The sequence below is a fragment of the Chiloscyllium punctatum genome, chromosome 15, assembly GCF_047496795.1.
Source record: "Chiloscyllium punctatum isolate Juve2018m chromosome 15, sChiPun1.3, whole genome shotgun sequence".
Lineage (NCBI taxonomy): Eukaryota > Metazoa > Chordata > Chondrichthyes > Orectolobiformes > Hemiscylliidae > Chiloscyllium > Chiloscyllium punctatum.
Window position 1 is genome coordinate 32488642 of NC_092753.1, and position 21511 is coordinate 32510152.

The following is a 21511-nucleotide window of genomic DNA, read 5'->3' on the forward strand; positions in this document are numbered from 1 at the left end:
GGCTGAGGTCAGGACATGCATTTGTGTGAAGAGTGACAATTTGTTAATGAGAAATGTTTACACATTCTCTGTTATCTGACACCCCCTATGCCGCAAAGCTTTTGTAGCAAACCTTGAAAGCTGTTTTTTCTGCACTGTGTAGTTTCACTGTTAATGCTGTAAACACTATTTCTTCTAACATGGTGCATTATCAGATAGTATAGTGTCACCTGTATCATGCTTAACATTACTGAGATGTCTATTGACATAAGTATATTCTTACTAAAATACTTGGCTTGGATCATTTGTTTCCCACAGGAACACATATCCCAGAATGTCCACCTTGTGATCTCATTTGGAGGATTGAGAGTTGTTGAGACTCCAAGTCAGACCTAGGATAATGGGGAGATCCAGCTTATGAGCAGGTCCGGCCATTAAACAGCACTCAGTCACTGACTGAAACTCATTCACTCACTCACGCACTTTTCACTCTGTCAGCCTGCTCACTTCTTTGGTATCCCACTATGGGCTTGGAAGGCTTCAACTTTCCGATTTCCTTGGTCGATAGCATTCTTGCCTTTCTGTTGAGAGATGCCCATGCCCAGATTCCAATTTATGGGAATTTCCCCCATTGTGTTTTTAGCATCTACCCGAAGCACCTGATCTGCTTGATCATGCACGTGTGTACTTGCTGTTAGGTCAAGGCACCAGGCTCTGTCTTAACGAGGTTGTAACAGCCATGTCCGGTATGTCTCTGGCATTTTTGTACAGACAAATCCTGCAATATCCATGCTGCGCAGGTCGTCACAAATAGGCATTTCGCTCAACCTTTGCCAAAATATCTTGTTAATATATCTAGGCTTTAGAGTGGTCAACTTGTCCGGTAACTTCAACGTGCCTCCAGGTGACAATGACACATAAGTCATGCACACTGGGTGGGTTGGGCTGGAATGGTGGGTATTGGTGGTATTGCACTCGGGCAGGCAATCCTACTATTCTGGGTCTTCTGCTTACCCCTGGAACTGGGGAATGTATTCCATTTTAATGGAGCTATGTATACGTATGACACAGTCCCATCCCCTTAGCCACCATCACACCACAAAGCTTCTTCTCCTGTTGTGGTCCAATCAGTTTCATTTCTGCCATTCCCTTACGGAGGTAGGGCTGGTGGCCTTAGTTTAACAACTGGTAATACTGGTACAGCTGGCATTACTTTGGCCATCTTTTGTTTCCTTATTAATTGATGAATGCATTTTATTCATTCCACATGTGCTTGAAGCACTAATGTTAAGGCAATCTTTTCTTATTTTGCTCTATTCTCTTTGTGTGGTGGGTAGGCTCAGAGGGTTCCAACTCATTTTAATCTTTTGGCCAATTAGTTTCTTATGTTTTCTGGGAATTGTGTGAGGGATCCCTCCAATCCCCAGGCTAGTTCCTTCTTTCCCAAGACCATCTTTTTGTTATCTGTTTTATTTGTAGGATTAGGAAGTGGCAGCCCTGAGGTCCCCTGCCCCTCCATCGAGGTGTGATTTGGATCCTGCCTGCACACCCCTATATCAGGGATTACTGGCTCACACTAATCCATCCATTTCCGTTAAAACCCTACACACAGGTGACAACCTTCAGAAGTCTCTTTCCCTCAAGGCGTAACTTGGAATGTCTCCCAGTTAACTTTAACCATCCAAGAGGATCCCTGCCTTTCAATCAAGGTGTGCCTCAAGGTGGCCTCTGACTATGTCTCAAAGTCGCAACATTTACTCCTTTACTGCTGACTGCCCTTTGAGGCAGAGTGGACCCTTTTCAGGTTCAGATAGGAGACTGTGAGGAGACACTGAACAAACAGAGGTTACAGGTCACTATGAGCACAGGGTACTCACATAATCTGGTCCCTCTGCCCGCTGGTGGTCCATGCTTCACCGATCTGGCCGACTATGCCAAATTGTTGTGGCAGAATGACTGAATGAATCACTTGATACCCAGGTTCACTTCAAGCATCAAAGAGTTTATTATTTTCCAAACTAAGGTAAGGGGAAAGCCTCGAGAGACATCTCCATAAAGGGAAGCATATAGTTTGTATATGTTTATATTTAGCCTGTCCTTGGCTATTACAAACTAATCATGTCACTAATTGATGACATACATATCAAATGACAGTGTGAGGTCATCCCATGATCTCATGGCTACAATTACCTGGGGGTCTTTAGTGATGTGGTCTGAACTCTTCCCTTCTATCTGATGCTGAATACCAAACTCTGGACCAGCCTGTTATGGAGGCTTCTATCAGTATTTCACAAAGATGTTTCTTATTAAATCCTTTCTATACAAACAGCATCTGCATTTTTTTGCCTCTATTCAACGGGACCTTTTGGTACACATTTCACAAGACCCTTTGTTTGTTATCTTAAACTTGTCACCTGGGATATATTCCTTTAACAAAAACTGTAATCACTCTACAGTTTAACTTCAGACATCAGCTAAGTATCTTCCCCATCCATTTCTCTCAACTGAGAATCACTTTCAGCAAATTTTATACTGCTTCAGTCAAGGGCAGTTATAACAGACTTCAAACATATCTAGTATCTCAAATCTGAGCTTCCATGAGATACTGTGGGCCATCAACAGCAGTAGAATGGCACTGCAGCACAATCTGTAATCTCATAGTCTGGCATATCCTCCACTCTACCATCAACATCTAGATGGGACTTCTTCCCAGTTCAGTGAAGTGTACCAGGAGCAGCACCACAACTAATAATGAAGAGTCAACCTGATGATGTTACTACACAGGGCTATTTGTACGTCAGTAGCAATAGCAGTATATAGTAGACAGACCGATGCAATACCACAGCAAACCAATCAGACTTAATCACTTCACTGAGTTGTAGATGGTGGTGGACAATTAAATAACTAACTGAGGGGGAAAGCAGCCCAAATATTCCCATTTTCAATGAGAGGGGAGCCCAACACACTAGTTCAGAAATATTTGCATCCATCTTCATCCAGAAATGCCAAGTAGATGATCCCTCTTGAACTCCTTGAGGTCCCCAGCTACGTAGATGGCAGTTTTCAACAAATTTGCTTCACTTGACATGACATCTAGAAACATCTAAAGGCACTGGACACTGCAAGGGCTTTGGTAATATTCCCATCAGAGTGCTGAAAACATGCTCCTGAGCTCACCACAGCCCTAGCCAAGTTACTCCAACACAGCTACAACACTGTCATCCACCCAGGCCATGTAGAAAATGCCCAGATATGTTCTGTTTGTGAAGCTCACATCCCATGAATGAGGGAAAATAAAATGCCCCCTCTCTGAAATTAAACCTTTCTGGCAATATTATTTCTGCTGTTCTGTCGTCCTGATGTGATTGGTTATGTTTCTTCTTTTAAAGACATTCGGTTCTGCAGTATGACAGTGCTGCTTTGTTCTCTATGTTTTAATGATTTTAATTATGTTGAACAGTAATGTTGTTGTTTTGTACTGCTGTACTGGAGGTATTCCCTGTATTTAATCTCCCAAAATGGAGGATTCCTGCCTTTTGTGGCCAAACTGGTGGATCCCTACCTTTCTAACAGTACAATGAAGGATTTCCACCTTTTCATTAGCAACATGGATGCTTTCCCTATTTTCTAGCTGAATAAACAATTCCTCTCCTCTTAAGGTCTTTACTGAATGAATCCCAATGCTTGTGGCTTCCAAGATGATTCTTTACCTCTTAACTGTTTTCCTGAATTGACCCCTGTACCTGTGGCTCTAAAAGGTGTCCACCATTCCCCGAAGGGATTAGGCTCGATTTTATTCACTACCTGTGGCGCTAAAGATAAAAGTGGCCACTGCCTCATGGATCTTTCTTAGATGAGTCTTGATGTCTGCAGTCTGAATGAATTTTCCTGCCTTCACTATGATTTAAATGCTGGATCACCGTCTCTTTATGTTCTTCAGTGGTCTCCTTATATTTTTCTGTTAGACTTTGTCTGCCTTGGCTTCAAAATCGTGCCTACGTTGCTTTAATTCTGGTTTAGCGATGTCCCCAGTGCTGCCATCTTATTTTAAAATTACTTCTGTGGCTTTTGATTTCCTTTACTGTGGTCATATCTCATGATACCTGCCTGTTGTGCAGACAGCATTTCCTCTGAGCTGTGAGTGCTTTTAGCTGTCTCATCCCACGTTGTATTTTTCAACAACTTTTTCTACTTGCCTCCCAGGCATTTCAACTTTACTTACAGCATCTCTAATGTCTCTTGGCTGAACCTTGATTTGTTTCTGCAGTTTATCATCACTAAACATCAGTAATCTCTAATGGCTAAATGTGGTGAGTATACTGGCTCCAGGTAGCTTCCAGATCATATTGTCCCTGTGCTTTCCCCATGGCTGTGGATTCTGCCTTGTTGAACCTTTGCTCTACTGCAGGCTTCTGGAGGGCTCATCTCTTCCAACTGCTGGCTGTCTGCACTGTTAATTATCTTAGAGTTGTATCTGAAAGGTTTTTCTGAGTTCACTGGAATCCGCTTTGCTGCTCACCTTGCCGTGTGATAAATGCTCACCGCCAACTTTCCCTCTCTCAGCTGCTGGCAGCGGTTCCAGAAAACACTTTCATGCATGAACCTTAGAGGCTCAGGCAGCTGGAAAAAAAGCTAGATGGCATGCTATTCACCAAGGGTCACCATGTCTGAGCTATCTCCACTATTGGTCACCATAAGCTAGATTTGTTGCCACCATTTTCCTTTGAGGGTGAGATCTACGTAGCCCATGTAGTCTAGTGGGTAGAGAAAAACTACTTGTCAGTCTAATGAGAAGAGGTTCTTGTTTCAAACAAGGTGGTGTTTATTGCATGATAGCAACTGTACACAAGTTAGACTGTTGGGTTGGACATATGAGGGAGACCTAGACAATTAATCTGTTTCACATTACTTTGTTTCTTACTTAAATCATTCAAAGTGTAATGTGTGATAGTCATCAGCATTTTTCTCTGTACAGGGATAAAAATGTTCCCTCTTTAACTTAGGTCTTAAACTTCCAAATAAGCAGTCTGGAAGAACATCCTGCATAACCATATTACAATTTCAATCAATGTTTAACCTCCCCAACATCCCGCCCGTTTACGGGACCCAGCTATGTCCATTAGAGCTTTGTCCAAGTCACCATCCAGCAGTGGCATCCTCACCACCAATACCATCAAGAAGCTGATTTTAGGGAGTATTACTCTGAGGAATAGGCAGGACATTCTCCATATCTTCCCATGACTGTAATTATCTGATTGATGGCGAGAGCTATGTTTATTTTAAATGCTTTTTTAAAAGATCAAGTTTTGAGGTTTTTGAAAGGCAAATTAAATTCTATCCCTGTAGAATACTTTTACATATTCAAGTCACCTCCATCTTTCTACTGAACTTACATGTCAAATTACTAGAAGATTAGAACTGCTGTCCATGTACCTATGACATTTACTGGTAAGACTGCAACATCTACCTTAACCATTTTTCGCAGCTCTGTTAATATGTCAGCAGAGGTAAATTCAATGCCAGTGAAGTTAAGACTTGCATTATGGTCAATCATAACAAAACAATTCTTTTTAAGATATGCACTTTGTCATTGTCAAATGGAAATTTTGGAAACACAACAGACTATGCATTGAAGCCTAATCCAACCTGTTTTATTTTAAACTAGATTATTGTAGCTTTTCTTAACTGCTATGAATAAGAGTAACTAAATTCTTATGGAAATATTATATATTTTTCTCTTTCTTTGTCTCTCCCATCTTCCCTAGGGAATGTATATCAAATCAACATATGATGGTCTACATGTAATAACTGGAACAACTGAGAACGTAAGTTGTATTCTCCAATGACCTTTGATTACCAAGCAATAGAAGATTGCATATATAAATTTTATTTAGCTATGACAACAAAATATTGAAACAATATCTGGATATACTAGTGAAATACTTGGAAGGATACTGAACAGGGATTGATGAGTTAGACTTTCTGGTATCGTGATAAATGATAACTAATTTTAAAACTTTGTCTAGGTAAAATAGATGTTTAATTCAGAGGAAGAATTGATTATTATAAATTTCAAATATTTTCAGCCATTGCTAGGCATAGGTGTCATCATGGTTATTGATTCTATTCAAGTATCCGAACATGAAATGTGGTTTCATTTAAATTGAGAAACATGCTTTGATCAACATTGAGAACCAAAGTTTTGCAGTGTGTTAACAAATATTCTCCAAATGCTATAAATTAGATCCAAATCTAACCTTGATTGATGGCATGTAAATAACTCTTCTTGGCTATGGGAATTGTACACAGCTGGTGCTACCCAAAGAAAATTAAGAAATTTGTTATTGTAAATTATTTTGTATTAGCTAAGGGCAGATGCATAACCCTCATAGCTTTGTGTCCAGATGGCTGAATAATGGACAGAACTAAAAGTAAAAAAAAACCATAGGACTCTATTGAGTTAATGAATGAGTGGTTTTCCCTTGCATGTGATCAGTTGCATTGATCTAACTGATAGTACTTTTGCATGAAAACCTGGATTATTGTTTGATTCACCAATCCTGATGCCTGCCACCTTTTGAGGAAGACAGAAGAATGAACACTGGTTTAGTACCTTGATACTTTTGAAGAGAATTAGGCCTCTGGACTAAATTTTAAAGATTTGCATGTTCTAATTCGGAAGACATTTTATTTGTATCACAACTTCTTGTTTCTCTGCAGTTAACTTAACTCAAAAGATATAGCAAAATAATGTTTTTAGCAGCAATCACTTATTAATATACAATTTGAGTAACTGTGTATACCAATATTAGTTCTGTGGTGATATTCAATCCAATGATGTTGGGGTGTATGTGGAAAGAAGGTGGAACATTCAATAAAGCACCCACTTACTTTAGATTAACTAATGAAGTATTGTGCTGTGAAGTTTAGAATTTTGTAAGTTGATTTAATGGACATGCTTAAATTATTAAAAACACCCAATGGCGACAACGTATTTCTACTAGTGGGAGAATCTAGACAGGAGCACAAAATGTTAAAATTAGGGTTCAAACTGAATCCAGAAAGCCCTGTTTCACAGAAAGAGTAGGGAAAATTTGAAGTTCCTTTTCCATGGCTGAGGCAATTGAAATTTTCAAATTTGACATCCTGATAGGTTTATAAGTCAAGGATATTCTGGAATATGGATCAAAAGGGTGAATATTTGTTTGAGGTTACAGAATAGAGATGTTCTAATTAAATAGGGAACTAAACCTGAGGGGTTGAGTGGCCTACACATTTTATTCAACACACTTGAAATGGAAAATATTTAATTTCTTTCAGAAATGCTCCTTCCTTAAATTTGGATTTTTAACTTGAGACCATGTGTATTTGTAGGGAAGTGGAGAGACAACTCTGATTTCTATCATATATTTTAGTGACTGAGAATTCTGTTTTTATGCTTGATTTAAATCCTGGGGAAGTTAATCTTTAAAACAGACTAGTACACATTTTCATTATATAAGGTTGATCAGTTGTAGAGGAGAAAGTGAGGACTGCAGATGCTGGAGATCAGAGCTGAAAATGTGTTGCTGGAAACGCACAGCAGGTCAAGCAGCATCCAAGGAACAGGAGAATCAACGTTTCGGGCATCAGCCCTTCTTCAGAAATGAGGAAAGTGTGTCCAGCAGGCTAAGGTAAAAGGTAGGGAGGAGGGACTTGGGGGAGGGGTGTTGGAAATGCGATAGATGGAGGGAGGTCAAGGTGAGGGTGGTAGGCCGGAGTGGGGTGGGGGCGGAGAGGTCAGGAAGAAGATTGCAGGTTAGGAAGACGGTGCTGAGTTCGAGGGATTTGACTGAGACAAGGTGGGGGGAGGGGAAATGAGGAAACTGGAGAAATCTGAGTTTATCCCTTGTGGTTGGAGGGTTCCCAGGCGGAAGATGAGGCGCTCTTCATCCAACCGTCGTGTTGCCATGGTCTGGCGATGGAGGAGTCCAAGGACCTGCATGTCCTTGATGGAGTGGGAGGGGCAGTTGAAGTGTTGGGCTACGGGGTGGTTGGGTTGGTTGGTCCGGGTGTCCCAGAGGTGTTCTCTGAAACGTTCCGCAAGTAGGCGGCCTGTCTCCCCAATATAGAGGAGGCCACATCGGGCGCAGCGGATGCAATAGATGATGTGTGTGGAGGTGCAGGTGAATTTGTGGCGGATATGGAAGTGTCCCTTGGGGCCTTGGAGGGAAGTAAAGGGGGAGGTGTGGGCGCACGTTTTGCATTTCTTGCGGTTGCAGGGGAAGGTACCGGGAGTGGAGGTTGGGTTGGTGGGTGTTGTGGACCTGACAAGGGATTTACGGAGAGAGTGATCTTTTTGGAACGCTGATAGGGGAGGGGAGGGAAATATGTCCCAGGTGGTGGGGTCCGTTTGGAGGTGGCGGAAATGTCGGCGGATGATACGCTGGACTTGGAGGTTGGTGGGGTGGTAGGTGAGGACCAGTGGGGTTCTGCCCTGGTTCTGTCCAGGACAGAACCCCACTGGACCTCACCTACCACCCCACCAACCTCCATGTCCAGCGTATCATCCGCCGTCATTTCCGCCACCTCCAAACGGACCCCACCACCAGGGACATATTTCCCTCCCCTCCCCTATCAGCGTTCCGAAAAAACCACTCCCTCAGTGACTCCCTCGTCAGGTCCACAACACCCGCCAACCCAACCTCCACTCCCGCACCTTCCCCTGCAACCGCAAGAAATGCAAAACTTACGCCCACACCTCCCCCCTTACTTCCCTCCAAGGCCCCAAGGGACACTTCCATATCCGCCACAAATTCACCTGCACCTCCACACACATCATCTATTGCATCTGCTGCGCCCGATGTGGCCTCCTCTATATTGGGGAGACAGGCCGCCTACTTGCGGAACGTTTCAGAGAACACCTCTGGGACACCCGGACCAACCAACCCAACCACCCCGTAGCCCAACACTTCAACTGCCCCTCCCACTCCATCAAGGACATGCAGGTCCTTGGACTCCTCCATCGCCAGATCATGGCAACACGATGGTTGGAGGAAGAGCCCCATATCTTCTGCCTGGGAACCCTCCAACCACAAGGGATGAACTCAGATTTCTCCAGTTTCCTCATTTCCCCTCCCCCCACCTTGTCTCAGTCAAATCCCTCGAACTCAGCACCGCCTTCCTAACCTGCAATCTTCTTCCTGACCTCTCCGCCCCCACCCCACTCCGGCCTATCACCCTCACCTTGACCTCCCTCCACCTATCGCATTCCCAACGCCCCTCCCCCAAGTCCCTCCTCCCTACCTTTTATCTTAGCCTGCTGGACACACTTTCCTCATTCCTGAAGAAGGGCTGATGCCGGAAACATCGATTCTCCTGTTCCTTGGATGCTGCCTGATCAGTTGTAGAGTCAAGCGAAGATGAGGTCTGCAGATGCTGGAGATTAGAGTCGAGAGTGTGTTGCTGGGAAAGAACAGCAGGTCAGGCAGCCTCCTAGGACCAGGAAAATCGATGTTTCAGGCAAAAACCCTTCATCAGGAATCAGGAGTTGTGCAGTCACTTGAATAATAATTTTTACAAAAATGGAAATTGATGCTTTTCCTGATCAATTAACAGTTGTAAATAAAAACAAAACAATTATTTAAAATGTTGGTAGAATTATCTTGAATGGACAAATCAGATCATTCCTCTCATAAAATTATGGCACTGTGAAGTGGAGGATGAAACGTGGAGAAACTTATTTTGAGCTTAGCTCATTACGATGATTGGGAATGCACTGCCCAAATGTCTGGGAATCATAGAGCCATAGAGACATCCAGCGTGGAAACAGATCCTTCGCTCCAACTCATCCATGCCAACCAGATAACCTAACCTAATCTAGTCTCATTTGCCAGCACTTGGCTCATATCCCTCTAAACACTTCCTACTCAAATTCCCATCCAGATGCCTTTTAAATGTTGTAATTGTACCAACCTCCACCACTTCCTCTGCTAGCCCATTCCATACATGTACTACCCTCTGCGTGAAAAAGTTGCCCCTTAGGTCCCTTTTAAATCTTTCCTCTCTCACCCTAAACCTATGCCGTCAGTTCTGTGTTCCCCAATCCAGGAAAAGACCTTGTTATTTTACCCTATCCATGCCCCTCATGATTTTATAAACCTCTAGGAGGTTATTCCTCAGCCTCCAGCATTCTAGGGAAAACAGCCCCAGCCTATTCAGCCACTCCCTCCAACCCTGGCAACGTCCTTGTAAATCTTTTCTGAATCCTTTTAAATTTCACAACGTCCTTCCTATAGCAGGGGAATCAGAATTGCACACAGTGTTCCAAAAGTGGCCTAACCAATTTCCTGTACAGCTGCAACATGACTAATAAAAGGAAAGTATACCAAACACTTTCTTTACTACCTTATTGACCTGCGACTCCACTTTTATAAACCTCTATAAGGTTATCCCTCAACCTCCGATGTTCCAGGGAAAACAGTAAATTATTCAATTGGCTTCTGAACGGAAATTAGATAAATACTTAAGGAGAGATTTGCAGATGTCTGGGAAAAGAATAGGGGGAAGTGAGACTAGTTGGTATCTCTTTCAGTGAGCTGACACTGGCACACTTGATCAAATAGCCTCATTCCTGGCTGTATGAGTTTGTGATTTTGTGAAATAGCTGCTTGAGTTCACCAGCTTTACAAGGTTCCAGAAACGGATGTTAAGATATGAGGTTTTAGATTTTGTCCCAGAATTCTTGCTACCTTGCAATAAGCTGTCATTTCACAGACTTTTTTCAAATGCATAATTGAAGAGGCACCTTATCCTGAAGAATGTCTGTGGATTATTTGCACCAGTCTCATCATGGCTACAAGAGTGCAAGTGTTCCTTGCAGTCAACATATGCTTGCCTTTAGAACTAGCTTAGTCTCCAAACTCTGACCACAAGAGCTGCTCAAATTAAAAAGGTAACAGAGTCATAGAATATTTACAGAACAGAATGAGGTTTCCAGCCCTTGTGACTGTGCCCTGTCTCAGTATATCTGACTATTTTTTCCTCTTCAGGTAATCCCTTTGAAATTCAAGATTGAATGTGGCACCCCACAATCTCATGCATTGTATTCCAGATTCAATGTACTAGCTGAATTATTAGACATTTTCCTGCTTTTTATTTTGCCATACAGTGTCCTCTGATTCATGATTTTTCCATCAAATGGGAATAAGTTTTATATCTCAACTATGTCTAGACCCCACATATTCAAACACATCATTAAAGAATCTTCTCTAAGGAAAACAGCACCCAACTTTGCTAATCTACCCAGGCAACTGAGGTCCCTTTTCTCTGAAAATATTCTTGACAGTCTTTCCAGCAGCACTTCCTGCACATCCTTCCTGAGGACTGGAACTCAGGATCCTGTTCATGTTATGAACTACTTTCTCAACTGGCTGTGCCACCTAGAGAAATTGGTACACTCATACCACAAGTTCCTGTGATCTTAAACCACTTTTAGAATTGCATCCTTTGTTTTAGATTGCTTCTCATAGCTTTCCTGTCAAAATATATCACTTTATATCATGACATATCTTCTGCCATGCTGTCATCCATTCCCCTTGCCTGCCTGTCTCCTCTTGAAATCCTCACAGTTCACACTACTTCCCCTTCTGTTTTGTCATTTGCAAATTTTGAAATAGTGCCTGACATTCTCAACTCATTATAGATTAGGAAATGTGACTGTCCTGGGCTTGTCCCGGAAGAACCGCAATACATACCTTCTTCCAAACATTCATGGCTCATTGCTCTGTTTCTTCTCATCGGTCGTTTTCATATTCTGCTGCTGCTCTCCACTTCTTTGTGTGTGTTTTGTCTGTGCTGACAAGCCACTTATGGCACGTTATTACCATGCCATTTGGAAGTCCACGTTCACCACATCAACTGCATTGCCCTGACCAATTCTCTGTCACTTTTTCAAAACACAAAAGTAAGCTGTGTGAACATTTGACTGAAACTGGACAGAGTAGCCAGTATTAACCGAGACACCAGAAATGACAATTCCCTGTCAACTCTGCAAGCCCTCCTTTACAACACCGAGAAGTTTGTGCCAAATTTGGAACAGGAGTCCCACAAACTAGTTAAGCAACAGACTGACATAATCACATGGATTAATGCATTACAAATAATGACCCAGTCACCACCACCACCACATCTTGTCCCATCAGCAAGGGTGTCAGAGTGAAGAATATATTTTGAGGAGGGACTTCAATGTCCATCACCAAGAGTAGTTTGGTAGCATCGTTACTGACCAAGTTAGTTGAGTCATAAAGGATTTAGCTGCTAATCTTTGGTGGTGAGGAGCCAGCAAGAGAGAGAAACCTATTTGACCTCATCCTCACCAATATACCTGTGATGGATGTGTCTGTGCATGACAAAATCAATAGGAATCATCTTGGAGACAAAGGTTTAATCTTCACATTGAGGATACACTTCTTGTTTTGTGGTACTATCAGTATGTCAAATTTTGAACAGATACAGCAATGCAAAACTAAGTGTCCATGAGGTGTTGTTGACAATCACAAACTGCAGAATTATTTTCTTACATAACCTGATGGCCTGGAATATGCTCCACTCTACCATTATAATCAAGCTGGGATGATCCGTGAAAAGCCCGGGTCACTCAGCTCCTGATCTCATTACTTGTTCCAAATATGGACAAAAGAACTGAACTCCAGAGCTGAGGTGAAAGTGACTGTCCTTGATATCAAGACAACATTTGACTGAGTGTGGCATCAAGGAGCTGTAAGGATATTGTAGTGAATAGGAATCAGGGAAAAAACTCAACTGGTTGGAGTCATTCCAAGCACAAAGAAAGATGGCTGTGGTTGTCGGAGCTCATTCATCTCAGCTCCAAGAGTTCCTCATGGAAGTATCCTCGTGACAACCATCTTCAGCTGCTTCATCAATGACCTTCCTCCGATATAAGGTCAGAGGTGAGATGTATACCAATAATTACACAATGTACAGCACCATTTTCCCTCCCTCAGATACTGAAGGAGTCCATATTCAAATGCAGCAAGAGCCGGATAATATCCTGACTTAGGCTAATAAGTAGCAAGTAACATACATGCTACATAAGTGCCAAGCAATGATCATCTGTAACAAGAGAGAATCTAATCATCACCTTATGACAGTCAATGGTGGATTGCTGATTCTGGGAGGTGTTCTGGACCAGAAATTCAATTGGACCAGCTGTATAAAAACTATAGTTACATGAGCAGATCAGAGGCTAGAAATATGGCAGTTAGCAAATCATCTCTTGTCTTCCAAATACCTGTCCCCCAAAGGCACAAGGCAGGAATGTGGTGGAATGCTCTCCACTTGCCTGGATGGGTAATACTCCAACAGCATTCAAGGTGTTCAACATCCAGGGATAAAACTGCCTGCTTGATTGGCATCCTACCCAGCGCCTTTAACATTCACCCCTTCATCATTGATGCACAGTGGCAGCATGTGTACAAGACACACTGCAGTAAATGACCAGAGTTCCTTTGACAGTAGATAACATTGCAGGTTGATGATCTTTCATGTGAGAAACACCTGCAGTTTTTGAAGCAGTTACAGAGGCGGAGAAAGAAAGGCAAAGACAAAAAAATGCAAAGATCTGTGAGAAGTGAAAACTTAGAAAGAAAGAAGTTGAAAAAGTCTGATGATGGGACAAGAAGGGCTCGTGTTGAAACAAAAAAGAAACAAAAAATGGATTATGAGGAAATTTAATTATAAATGGAGGAATCATTTTAAAAGTCTGTTTTCTGAAAATGGGGAGTATTTATGATCCAAAATTATTGAACTCAGAGTTGTGAGAGATGTGGACTTTAGACTCTCTGCAGTGTGTCTGGGTGAGGTGAAGTATATAAGTGTTAAGTATGGGTCCTGATGAATAGAGATTGCTGGTGAGTGAATCATGAGATTGTTTTGAACTGGATTGTGACTGAGGCCACCAGTGCAGTTGGTAAGGGGTGGGTTTGATGATACAGTCACGAACCCTGACCAATCATGCGAGATCATGAAACTTCTTCCTGCACTGTATCAATGTTCTCAGAGATGGAATCTTGACATTCATCTCTCACCTCTCTCTCTCTCTCTCTCTCTCACACACACACACACACACACACACACACACACACACACACCTCTCCCTCTCTCTCACCTCTCTCTCTCTGAATCTCACCTCTCTCTTTCTCGGCATTGCGTTACGAATGTTAATGTGAGGGATCCTGCTGCCACCCAAGGGTACAGCTTAACTCTCCTTCATTTCATCTTTCTAACCAAGATCTTCAGTCAAGAAAATCTGGTGTTTGCATTCTCCTTTTTTGATGAGCGAATAGCATGCTATTTCCAAAAGATCTTGCCACCCTTGAAGACCTGGAGTCGAGCTTTATGTATCCAGGCATTCAAGATATTGCCAATGTATGCAGCAAAGAACAAGAGCAGTGGAGCAGCTAAACCCTGGTTTTCTGTCGACATTTCAGTCAACATGCACGAGTCAGTTGTCAATCATTGTCAGTAGGTACCTAATTTTCTCCAATTCAAACAAGTGTCTTCTCATTCATTCATGGTGAATAATTATATACTACCATTACAGATAGGCATTTATTTGTGACTGACTTTTCAAGCAAAAGGAAGACAGTGACTATAGTAATTTACAGTTATATTACAAAATATTAAAATGGCAATTATTTTTATTTTTAATACAATTATGAAACTAGTGAAGCAGAGAGCCTGACACCCTAAATTAGGAAAGTACTGTTAGTAATTATGCAGAGAGAAACTTCAGCCCCAAACTTATTAATATTATAGTCACGTCTGCGATAACACGGTCGTTCCATTCTCGTGCAATCTCGTGCTCGAAGAAAATTGCATGATAGCAGCACCATTTAAACTAATGGGGCTGGAATCCTGTTCAAACCAATACATGTTTTAAAACTTAGCACTTTAGAAACAGTGTCCTCAATTCTTCAATCATTTTATAGCAAATTTGCACTAACAAAACACGTGTTATAGCAGAACAACCTGTGCTATATCTAAAGTACATTATATCAGCACATTTGTACCTGTTATTGCTTTTATTCTCACTTCATTAACTACGTATTTCGTCTACTATTAAATATTGCTAACAATGAATCTGAAGTTTTATAAGCCCAGGGTTCTTAAGGAATATAGCACTGTCATAGACATGCTACTGTCAGCATTTTAGGTGTCCCTGAGAGCTGAGACATTTGAGGTGTGGTCTTAGTGTTTCATTGTACTTTGAATTAGGTTCTTGAGGTCTGGAAGACTCAGAATGGGCTGTCAGAGTTCCAGAAATACTGGACCATAGAATTGCCTGGAAAAGGAACCCAGGAATTGACAATATGACTTTGGAGTAATGGAAGTGTAATCTAGAGGATAGTGAGCACCCAGATTTTATGAGTTCAGCAGAAGAAGGGAGGAAACCTGAGAAGATTTCGGAATATTGAAGGTTCCCAGGTTTCGGAACATTTAATGGGAACCAAGCTATTTGGAGGACAAGGACTCTGAGAGAACTCCATTTGCTCTTCTTGAATCATATGCCTCTATCCAAATTGTGCCTGTACATCTGCCCAAGAAAATGGAAAATTGTCAAGAAATGTCCTTTCCACAAAAATTGAGACAAATCCAACCCGACCAATTACCACCCTGTTTGTCAACTCTCAATCATCAGTAATGTGATGGAAGGGATGGCAACAGTTTTATTAAGCCACACTCATTTAGCAACAACTTATTCACTGATGCTCTCTTTGGGTTCTGGTGGGGTCACTCAGCTCTGACCTCATTACTGCCTTGGTTGAGGCTTTGTCAAAAAACTGAATTTGTGAGTTGAGTTGAGAGTGACTGCCCTTGACATCAAGACTTATTTTACCTGTATGTAGTTTCAAAGAACTCTATCAAAATTAGAGTCAATGTGAATTGGAGGAAATTTCTCCATTGGTTGAAGTCATACCTAGTACAAAACAAATGGCTTCCTTAGTGAAGGGCAATTATCTCATTCCGAGGTGATTGTTGCAGGAATTCCTCAGGGGTAGATACTTTCTAATCAACCTGTGCAGAGATGTTATTACGCACCTCTGGAGCAGGTGGGATTTGAACCTATGCTTCTCGCCTCAGAGGCAGGACACAAGACCCCAGTTCCTTAGGATAGTGTCCTAGGATCAACCATCTTCAGCTACTTCATCAGTGGCCTTCCCTTCAACATTAGGTCAGAAGTGGGGATGTTCAGCACCATTCGCAACTCCTCAGACACTGAAGCAGTCTGTGTTAATGCGCAACAAGACCTGGACAATACCCATGCTTGGGCTGATACGTGACAAGCAACATTTGTACCACAGAAGCACTAGCTACCTTACAAAGGAGAAGTGCTTTGAAAGCTTGTACTTTCAAATAAAGTTGTTGGACTATAACCTGGTGTTGTGTGATTTTTAACTTTGTCCAACACTGGCACCTGCACATCACAACTCCAAGAAGAGCAAATCTAGCCATTGAACTTTAATGTTCAAAGGCATTGCCATCACTGAATCCATCACAAATGACATATTAAGGGTACCAATTGACTAGAAACTGAACTGGACTGGACATCTCATATAAATTGTATGGCTACAAGAGGAGATCACTTAGAGTCATAGCGATGTACAGCATGGAAATAGACACTTTGGTCCAACTCGTCCATGCCAACCAGACATCCTAAATTAATCTGGTCCCATTAGCCAGCACTTGGCCCATATCCCTCTAAACCCTTCTTATTCATATACCCATCCAGATGCCTTTTAAATGTTGTAATTTTATCAGCCTCCACCACTTCCTGTGACAGCTCATTCCATGCACACACCACCATCTGAGTGAAAAAGTTGCCCCTTAGTTCCCTTTTACAATCTTTCCCCTCTTGTCCTAAACCTATGTGCTCTCTTTTTGGACTCCCCCACTTTGTCTACTTACCCTATCCATGCCCCTCATGATTTCATAAACCTCTGTAAGCTCAGCCCTCAGCCTCTGATGCTCTAGGGAAAATAGCCCCAGCCTATTCAGCATCTGCCTTTAGTTCCAGCCTTCCAATCCTGGCAAGATCCTTGAAAATCTTTCCTGAACCCTTTCAAGTTCCAAAACATCCTTCCTTTAGCAGGGAGACCAGAGTTGCACACAGTATTCCAATAGTGGCCAAACCAATGCCGAAGCTAATATTCTGTCTCCCCAATATTTATCCAATATCTACAAGGCACAAGCCAGGAGTGTAATGCAATACTTTCCTCTTACCTAGAATGTGTGCGATGCCAACAACATTCAAGAAACTTAACACCATTGAGAACAATGTAGCCTTTTGATTGACATCCCAACCACCACTTTCACCATTCACTGCCTTCATCACTGATATATGGTGGCAGCAATGTGGACCATTTGTAAGGTGCTCTACAATGCCTCAATGAGGCAACTTCCAAACCTGTGACCTCCACCACATAGAAACACAACAGTAACAGATGAATGGGAACACCACCACCCTGCAAGTCCCTCATCCAGTTTGCACACCACCCTGTCTTTGCACAGAATAACTTTCCTTCACTGTTGCAGGGTCCAAATCCTGGAACCTAACCACACTTTGGATATAACTACACTGCAGAGGTGGCAGCGGGTCAAGAAGGCAGCTCTCCACCACCTTCTTTCAAATAATTAGAAGCAGACACTATATCTAGCTTATGTAGTAATGCCCATAACCAGGCAAAAGTATGCTTTCTTTCCCCATTCCCTCCAATGTTTTGCTCATGTTAGGTCTTCCTATTATACGACTCTTTATAATTATCAGTTGTTTCTATTTTTCCGAGATTGCTCTCAAGAATGAAATATTCTGCTTTATAAAGTTAGTGAACAAAAGCATTGTGAGCAGATAGTGCCAAAATCCTTGTTGTGCAAGCTTGTACCAACGGTGTGCTATAAATGGGTTTGTGCACGTATAGAGTCATACAGCATCTATACAGCGTTTTATTAACATAGGTATTTATTTCAAATTGTTCCTCACAAAATGCTGAGGTACCCAAGTTTTATACAATAAATTATTGGCCCTTGGCTCTTTGAATTGGATTGTTTTTAAACTAAATATATATACAAATGATAGAAATGATTTCCGAAACAAAAATATTTTTACCAAAGTAAACTTTTTTTATAGGCAGCAACAAGTAATCAGGAATATTTTATAATTTGGTTTCTTACACAATAAAAGCTATTGATGCTCACAATTTCTGAATATGTTTTTCTGAGAGAAATTTGGAATAGACAAAATATGTGTAGTATACTTACTATGAATTAATCAATTGCCTAAATTTAATACAGCAAGAATTACATTTCCAGCATCTTTGAGGTTTATTTCTGAAAGAGGAAGGTTTTATATCCTCATAAGAAAGGCGAGATATCCTTCTGTTTCTCTGCACTTGCAGATGCACAGATTGCATTCTGGAACATTCTAACAATTGCACATGCTCAGAATGTGCAGACAGAATGAAAAATGTTCTCATCTAATGCAGCACTGTGTGCTTAAGGCTTCTGAAGTACAGTCACAGCATTCTTATCTCTGAGCAGGAGTTCTTAGTTCTTAGTTCAAGTCTCACCTCACCCAGAGTGTGTCGCGACATGTCCAAACAGATCGATTTTAAAGACAGAATTGTGTGGTTGAAGTTCTGATTCTTGAGGGAGGCTCAAGGATCAAGTAAAAATGATAAAGAAAACATTAAAAGAACAATTTAAACACGCTATTATGAATTTTGTTTATTTTTTAATTTGCATTTCCCTTTTAAAAAAAAATTTGGAAGTTCGAAGATGGAAGAAAAATGGCACGTGGAAAGACGTGCAAAGATTGAAAAACTGCTCCGCCATGCCACCAGGCTTTAATATGCATCTGTGAGTTGCAAGCTGTTTTAGTTGTGGGATAAAACCTCATGTAAAAGTATGCCCAGGCAGTTATTCCCTGGTAAGAACACACTTGTGATGAGAGGTCCCTTAGTCACGGCGTTATGTTTGAACGGAAAATTGCCAGGGTAGACTATTAACAATACGTAGAATATTTTGATTCAGGAATCCCAAAGTTTGAGATCCAAGACAAGGAGAGCTCAATCGAGGGGTCAGGGAGGACCCTTTGGAAGAGCAACTGCATAGCATTGAAATTGTAGCTGAAATATATAAAGTTGAAACATCATGTGTATCTTTTACATTTCTTCTGATCAATATTAGCTTAACAGCAACTTAAGATTCACCACAGTAGTTTAACAATGATTGTTTATTAGATAGAATTACAGACCCAGCTGTGAATAATCTCCATTACAGTTGCTACTAAAGATAGAAGAAAGAAAATTATTTAAACCCCAGTGTACAGGCAGCTTTTTATTGATTTTATTTTCCGGCAATTGGCATTTCAGGGAAAAATAATCATTTTACACAATCTCAGTGCCCATTGAAGAAGGTGAGTGGGATCTTCCCAAACATTCAAATAGGAGGCCTTTTCCCATCAATACTCGTGATCGGGCAGAGAGGACTCAAAATGTCATTAATTAGGCACGTTGACTATTCTGGCGTCATCGCAGCATTTCAACTGAAACTTGCATTTGTTTGGTACCTTGGAAATAGTTAACCTCCCAAGGTGCATCACAAGATTTAACGTCAAGTCACGTATTTGGGCAGGTAATCAAACACTTGGGCAAAGTGGCAGGTTTAAGGAGCATCTTAAAGGTGGAATGGGAGATGGAGAATATTCAGGAGGGGATTGAAAAGCTGACCGCCAATACTAGAGCAAATAAAATCAAGATATTTTGTCAGGCTGAAGGACTAGAGGTGACTGTAGAGATAGGAAGAGATGCACATGAGAACAGAAATAGATCATTCAGACTGTCAAGCCTGTCCTGCCATTCAATATGATCATAGCTAATCAAACATTTATATACCTTTTACCCACCCCATCCCTATAAATTTACCAATTTCCATTTTAAACTGAGCCTCCATTGTCCTCTGCGGGAGAGAATTCCACATGTTCACAAACCTCTGAGTTAAAAAAAACTTCTCCTAATCTCCTAAGTGGCATTCTCCCTTATTTTTAAATTGTGGCCCCTGTTCCCAACTCCTCAACCAGAGGAAATATCTAACCTGCATCTACCCTGTGTAACCCTTGAACTATTTTGTTAATTTCACTGAGATCATCTCTCTCTTTTGAAACTTTAGAGAATCAGTCCTGGTTTGCTGAGTAGATCTTCATAGGACAATCCCGCCCTCCCAGGAACAGATTTGGTAAACCGTTGTAGCAGACTCTTTATGGCAAGAATATCTTTCCTGAGATAAAGAGATCCAAACTGCACACAGTGCTCTAGGTGCAGTCTAATCAAGCTCGTATACAATTGAAGCACGACATCACTACTCCTGTACACAAATCTTCTTGCAATAAAGGCTAACATTCCTTTAGCTTGCACCACCGTCATGTTGGCTTTCAGTTAATTAGCAACAAAGACACAAATGTTCCTTTTTTGCATCCCATGGAGGGATTTAAAAACTAGGATGGAATTTTAATATCTAGCCTTTTCTATCACCCAACAGCCAATGTTAGGTCAGTGAAGACAATGCTGAGGGTACATGGAAGTTGGAGTAAGTTAGAATATGAGCAACAGAGTTTGGAATGGCCTCAGGTTTCCTGGAAGGGGGAATGTGTAAACTTAATGACAAAGTTTGCCACTCACCCACGCAGAATAAATTTGTTTAAAGTAATCTTTCAGATAAAACAGGTGGAATTTATCTGAATTCTTTCTTGGAGAATTATTTCTATTTGGAAAAGGGATCTGTTTTGTAGGTCGCTGGTTTAATTTTGAATTAAATCAATGGCTCAAAAAGCAACGTGGCTACTGAAAGCTAAAATGAAGATGTCTAATTTTTATTAATTATATTTGTTATTTGATGCTGATTAATTCTGCTTCCAGATTTACTTTAATTATTTTATAATACATTGCTTTTAATTTTGCAGTGTTCAAAATCGATGTAGTCAGTCAATTCACTGTTTCCAGCCTTCTATTTTACCTTGTCATCGGGTAAAGATTTTTAAACCCTAATCTAAACCGTGTTTTAAATTGATTACCACAAACTGTCAAGCCAGTAAGGAAAAGCTCTAAATATGTTGCCATTTTATGCATTGTTTGGCAATAAATGAAAGTTCATACAGAAAATTACCATTTTAAGTGACCTGTCAGCATGTTTCTTCAACATCAAAGGTTGTTACTTATCCTTGACATTTTATTAAGTTTTCAAATAATATTCATTTATAGTCTGTTACGTGATTAGAAGGAAATATTCAAAATGTTAATTCACTCAACAACTTGAGATATTTTGATGTTTATTATCTTTGAAATAGTTTATATTCATTGGGGATATATTAAAGTTGAATGAAAAGACTGAAATATAAGACACGATTGGGCAACCTTTCAAGGGAGTTGTCATTACAGATGTGATAGATTTCTGGATTTTTGTTTGCAGTGTGCAATCC

General features: G+C 41.1%; 1 protein-coding gene across 6 annotated transcripts in view; it reads left to right on the forward strand.

Annotated features, from left to right (window-relative positions):
- Positions 1–21511, forward strand: part of cnksr2a (connector enhancer of kinase suppressor of Ras 2a) — a 496755-nt gene that overhangs the window by 206018 nt on the left and 269226 nt on the right. For all 6 annotated transcript variants that reach the window (XM_072584887.1, XM_072584893.1, XM_072584891.1 and 3 more), the window contains exon 7: positions 5745–5804. In XM_072584887.1, the coding sequence (XP_072440988.1) occupies positions 5745–5804 (60 nt within the window). The remainder of the gene's footprint in view (positions 1–5744; positions 5805–21511) is intronic.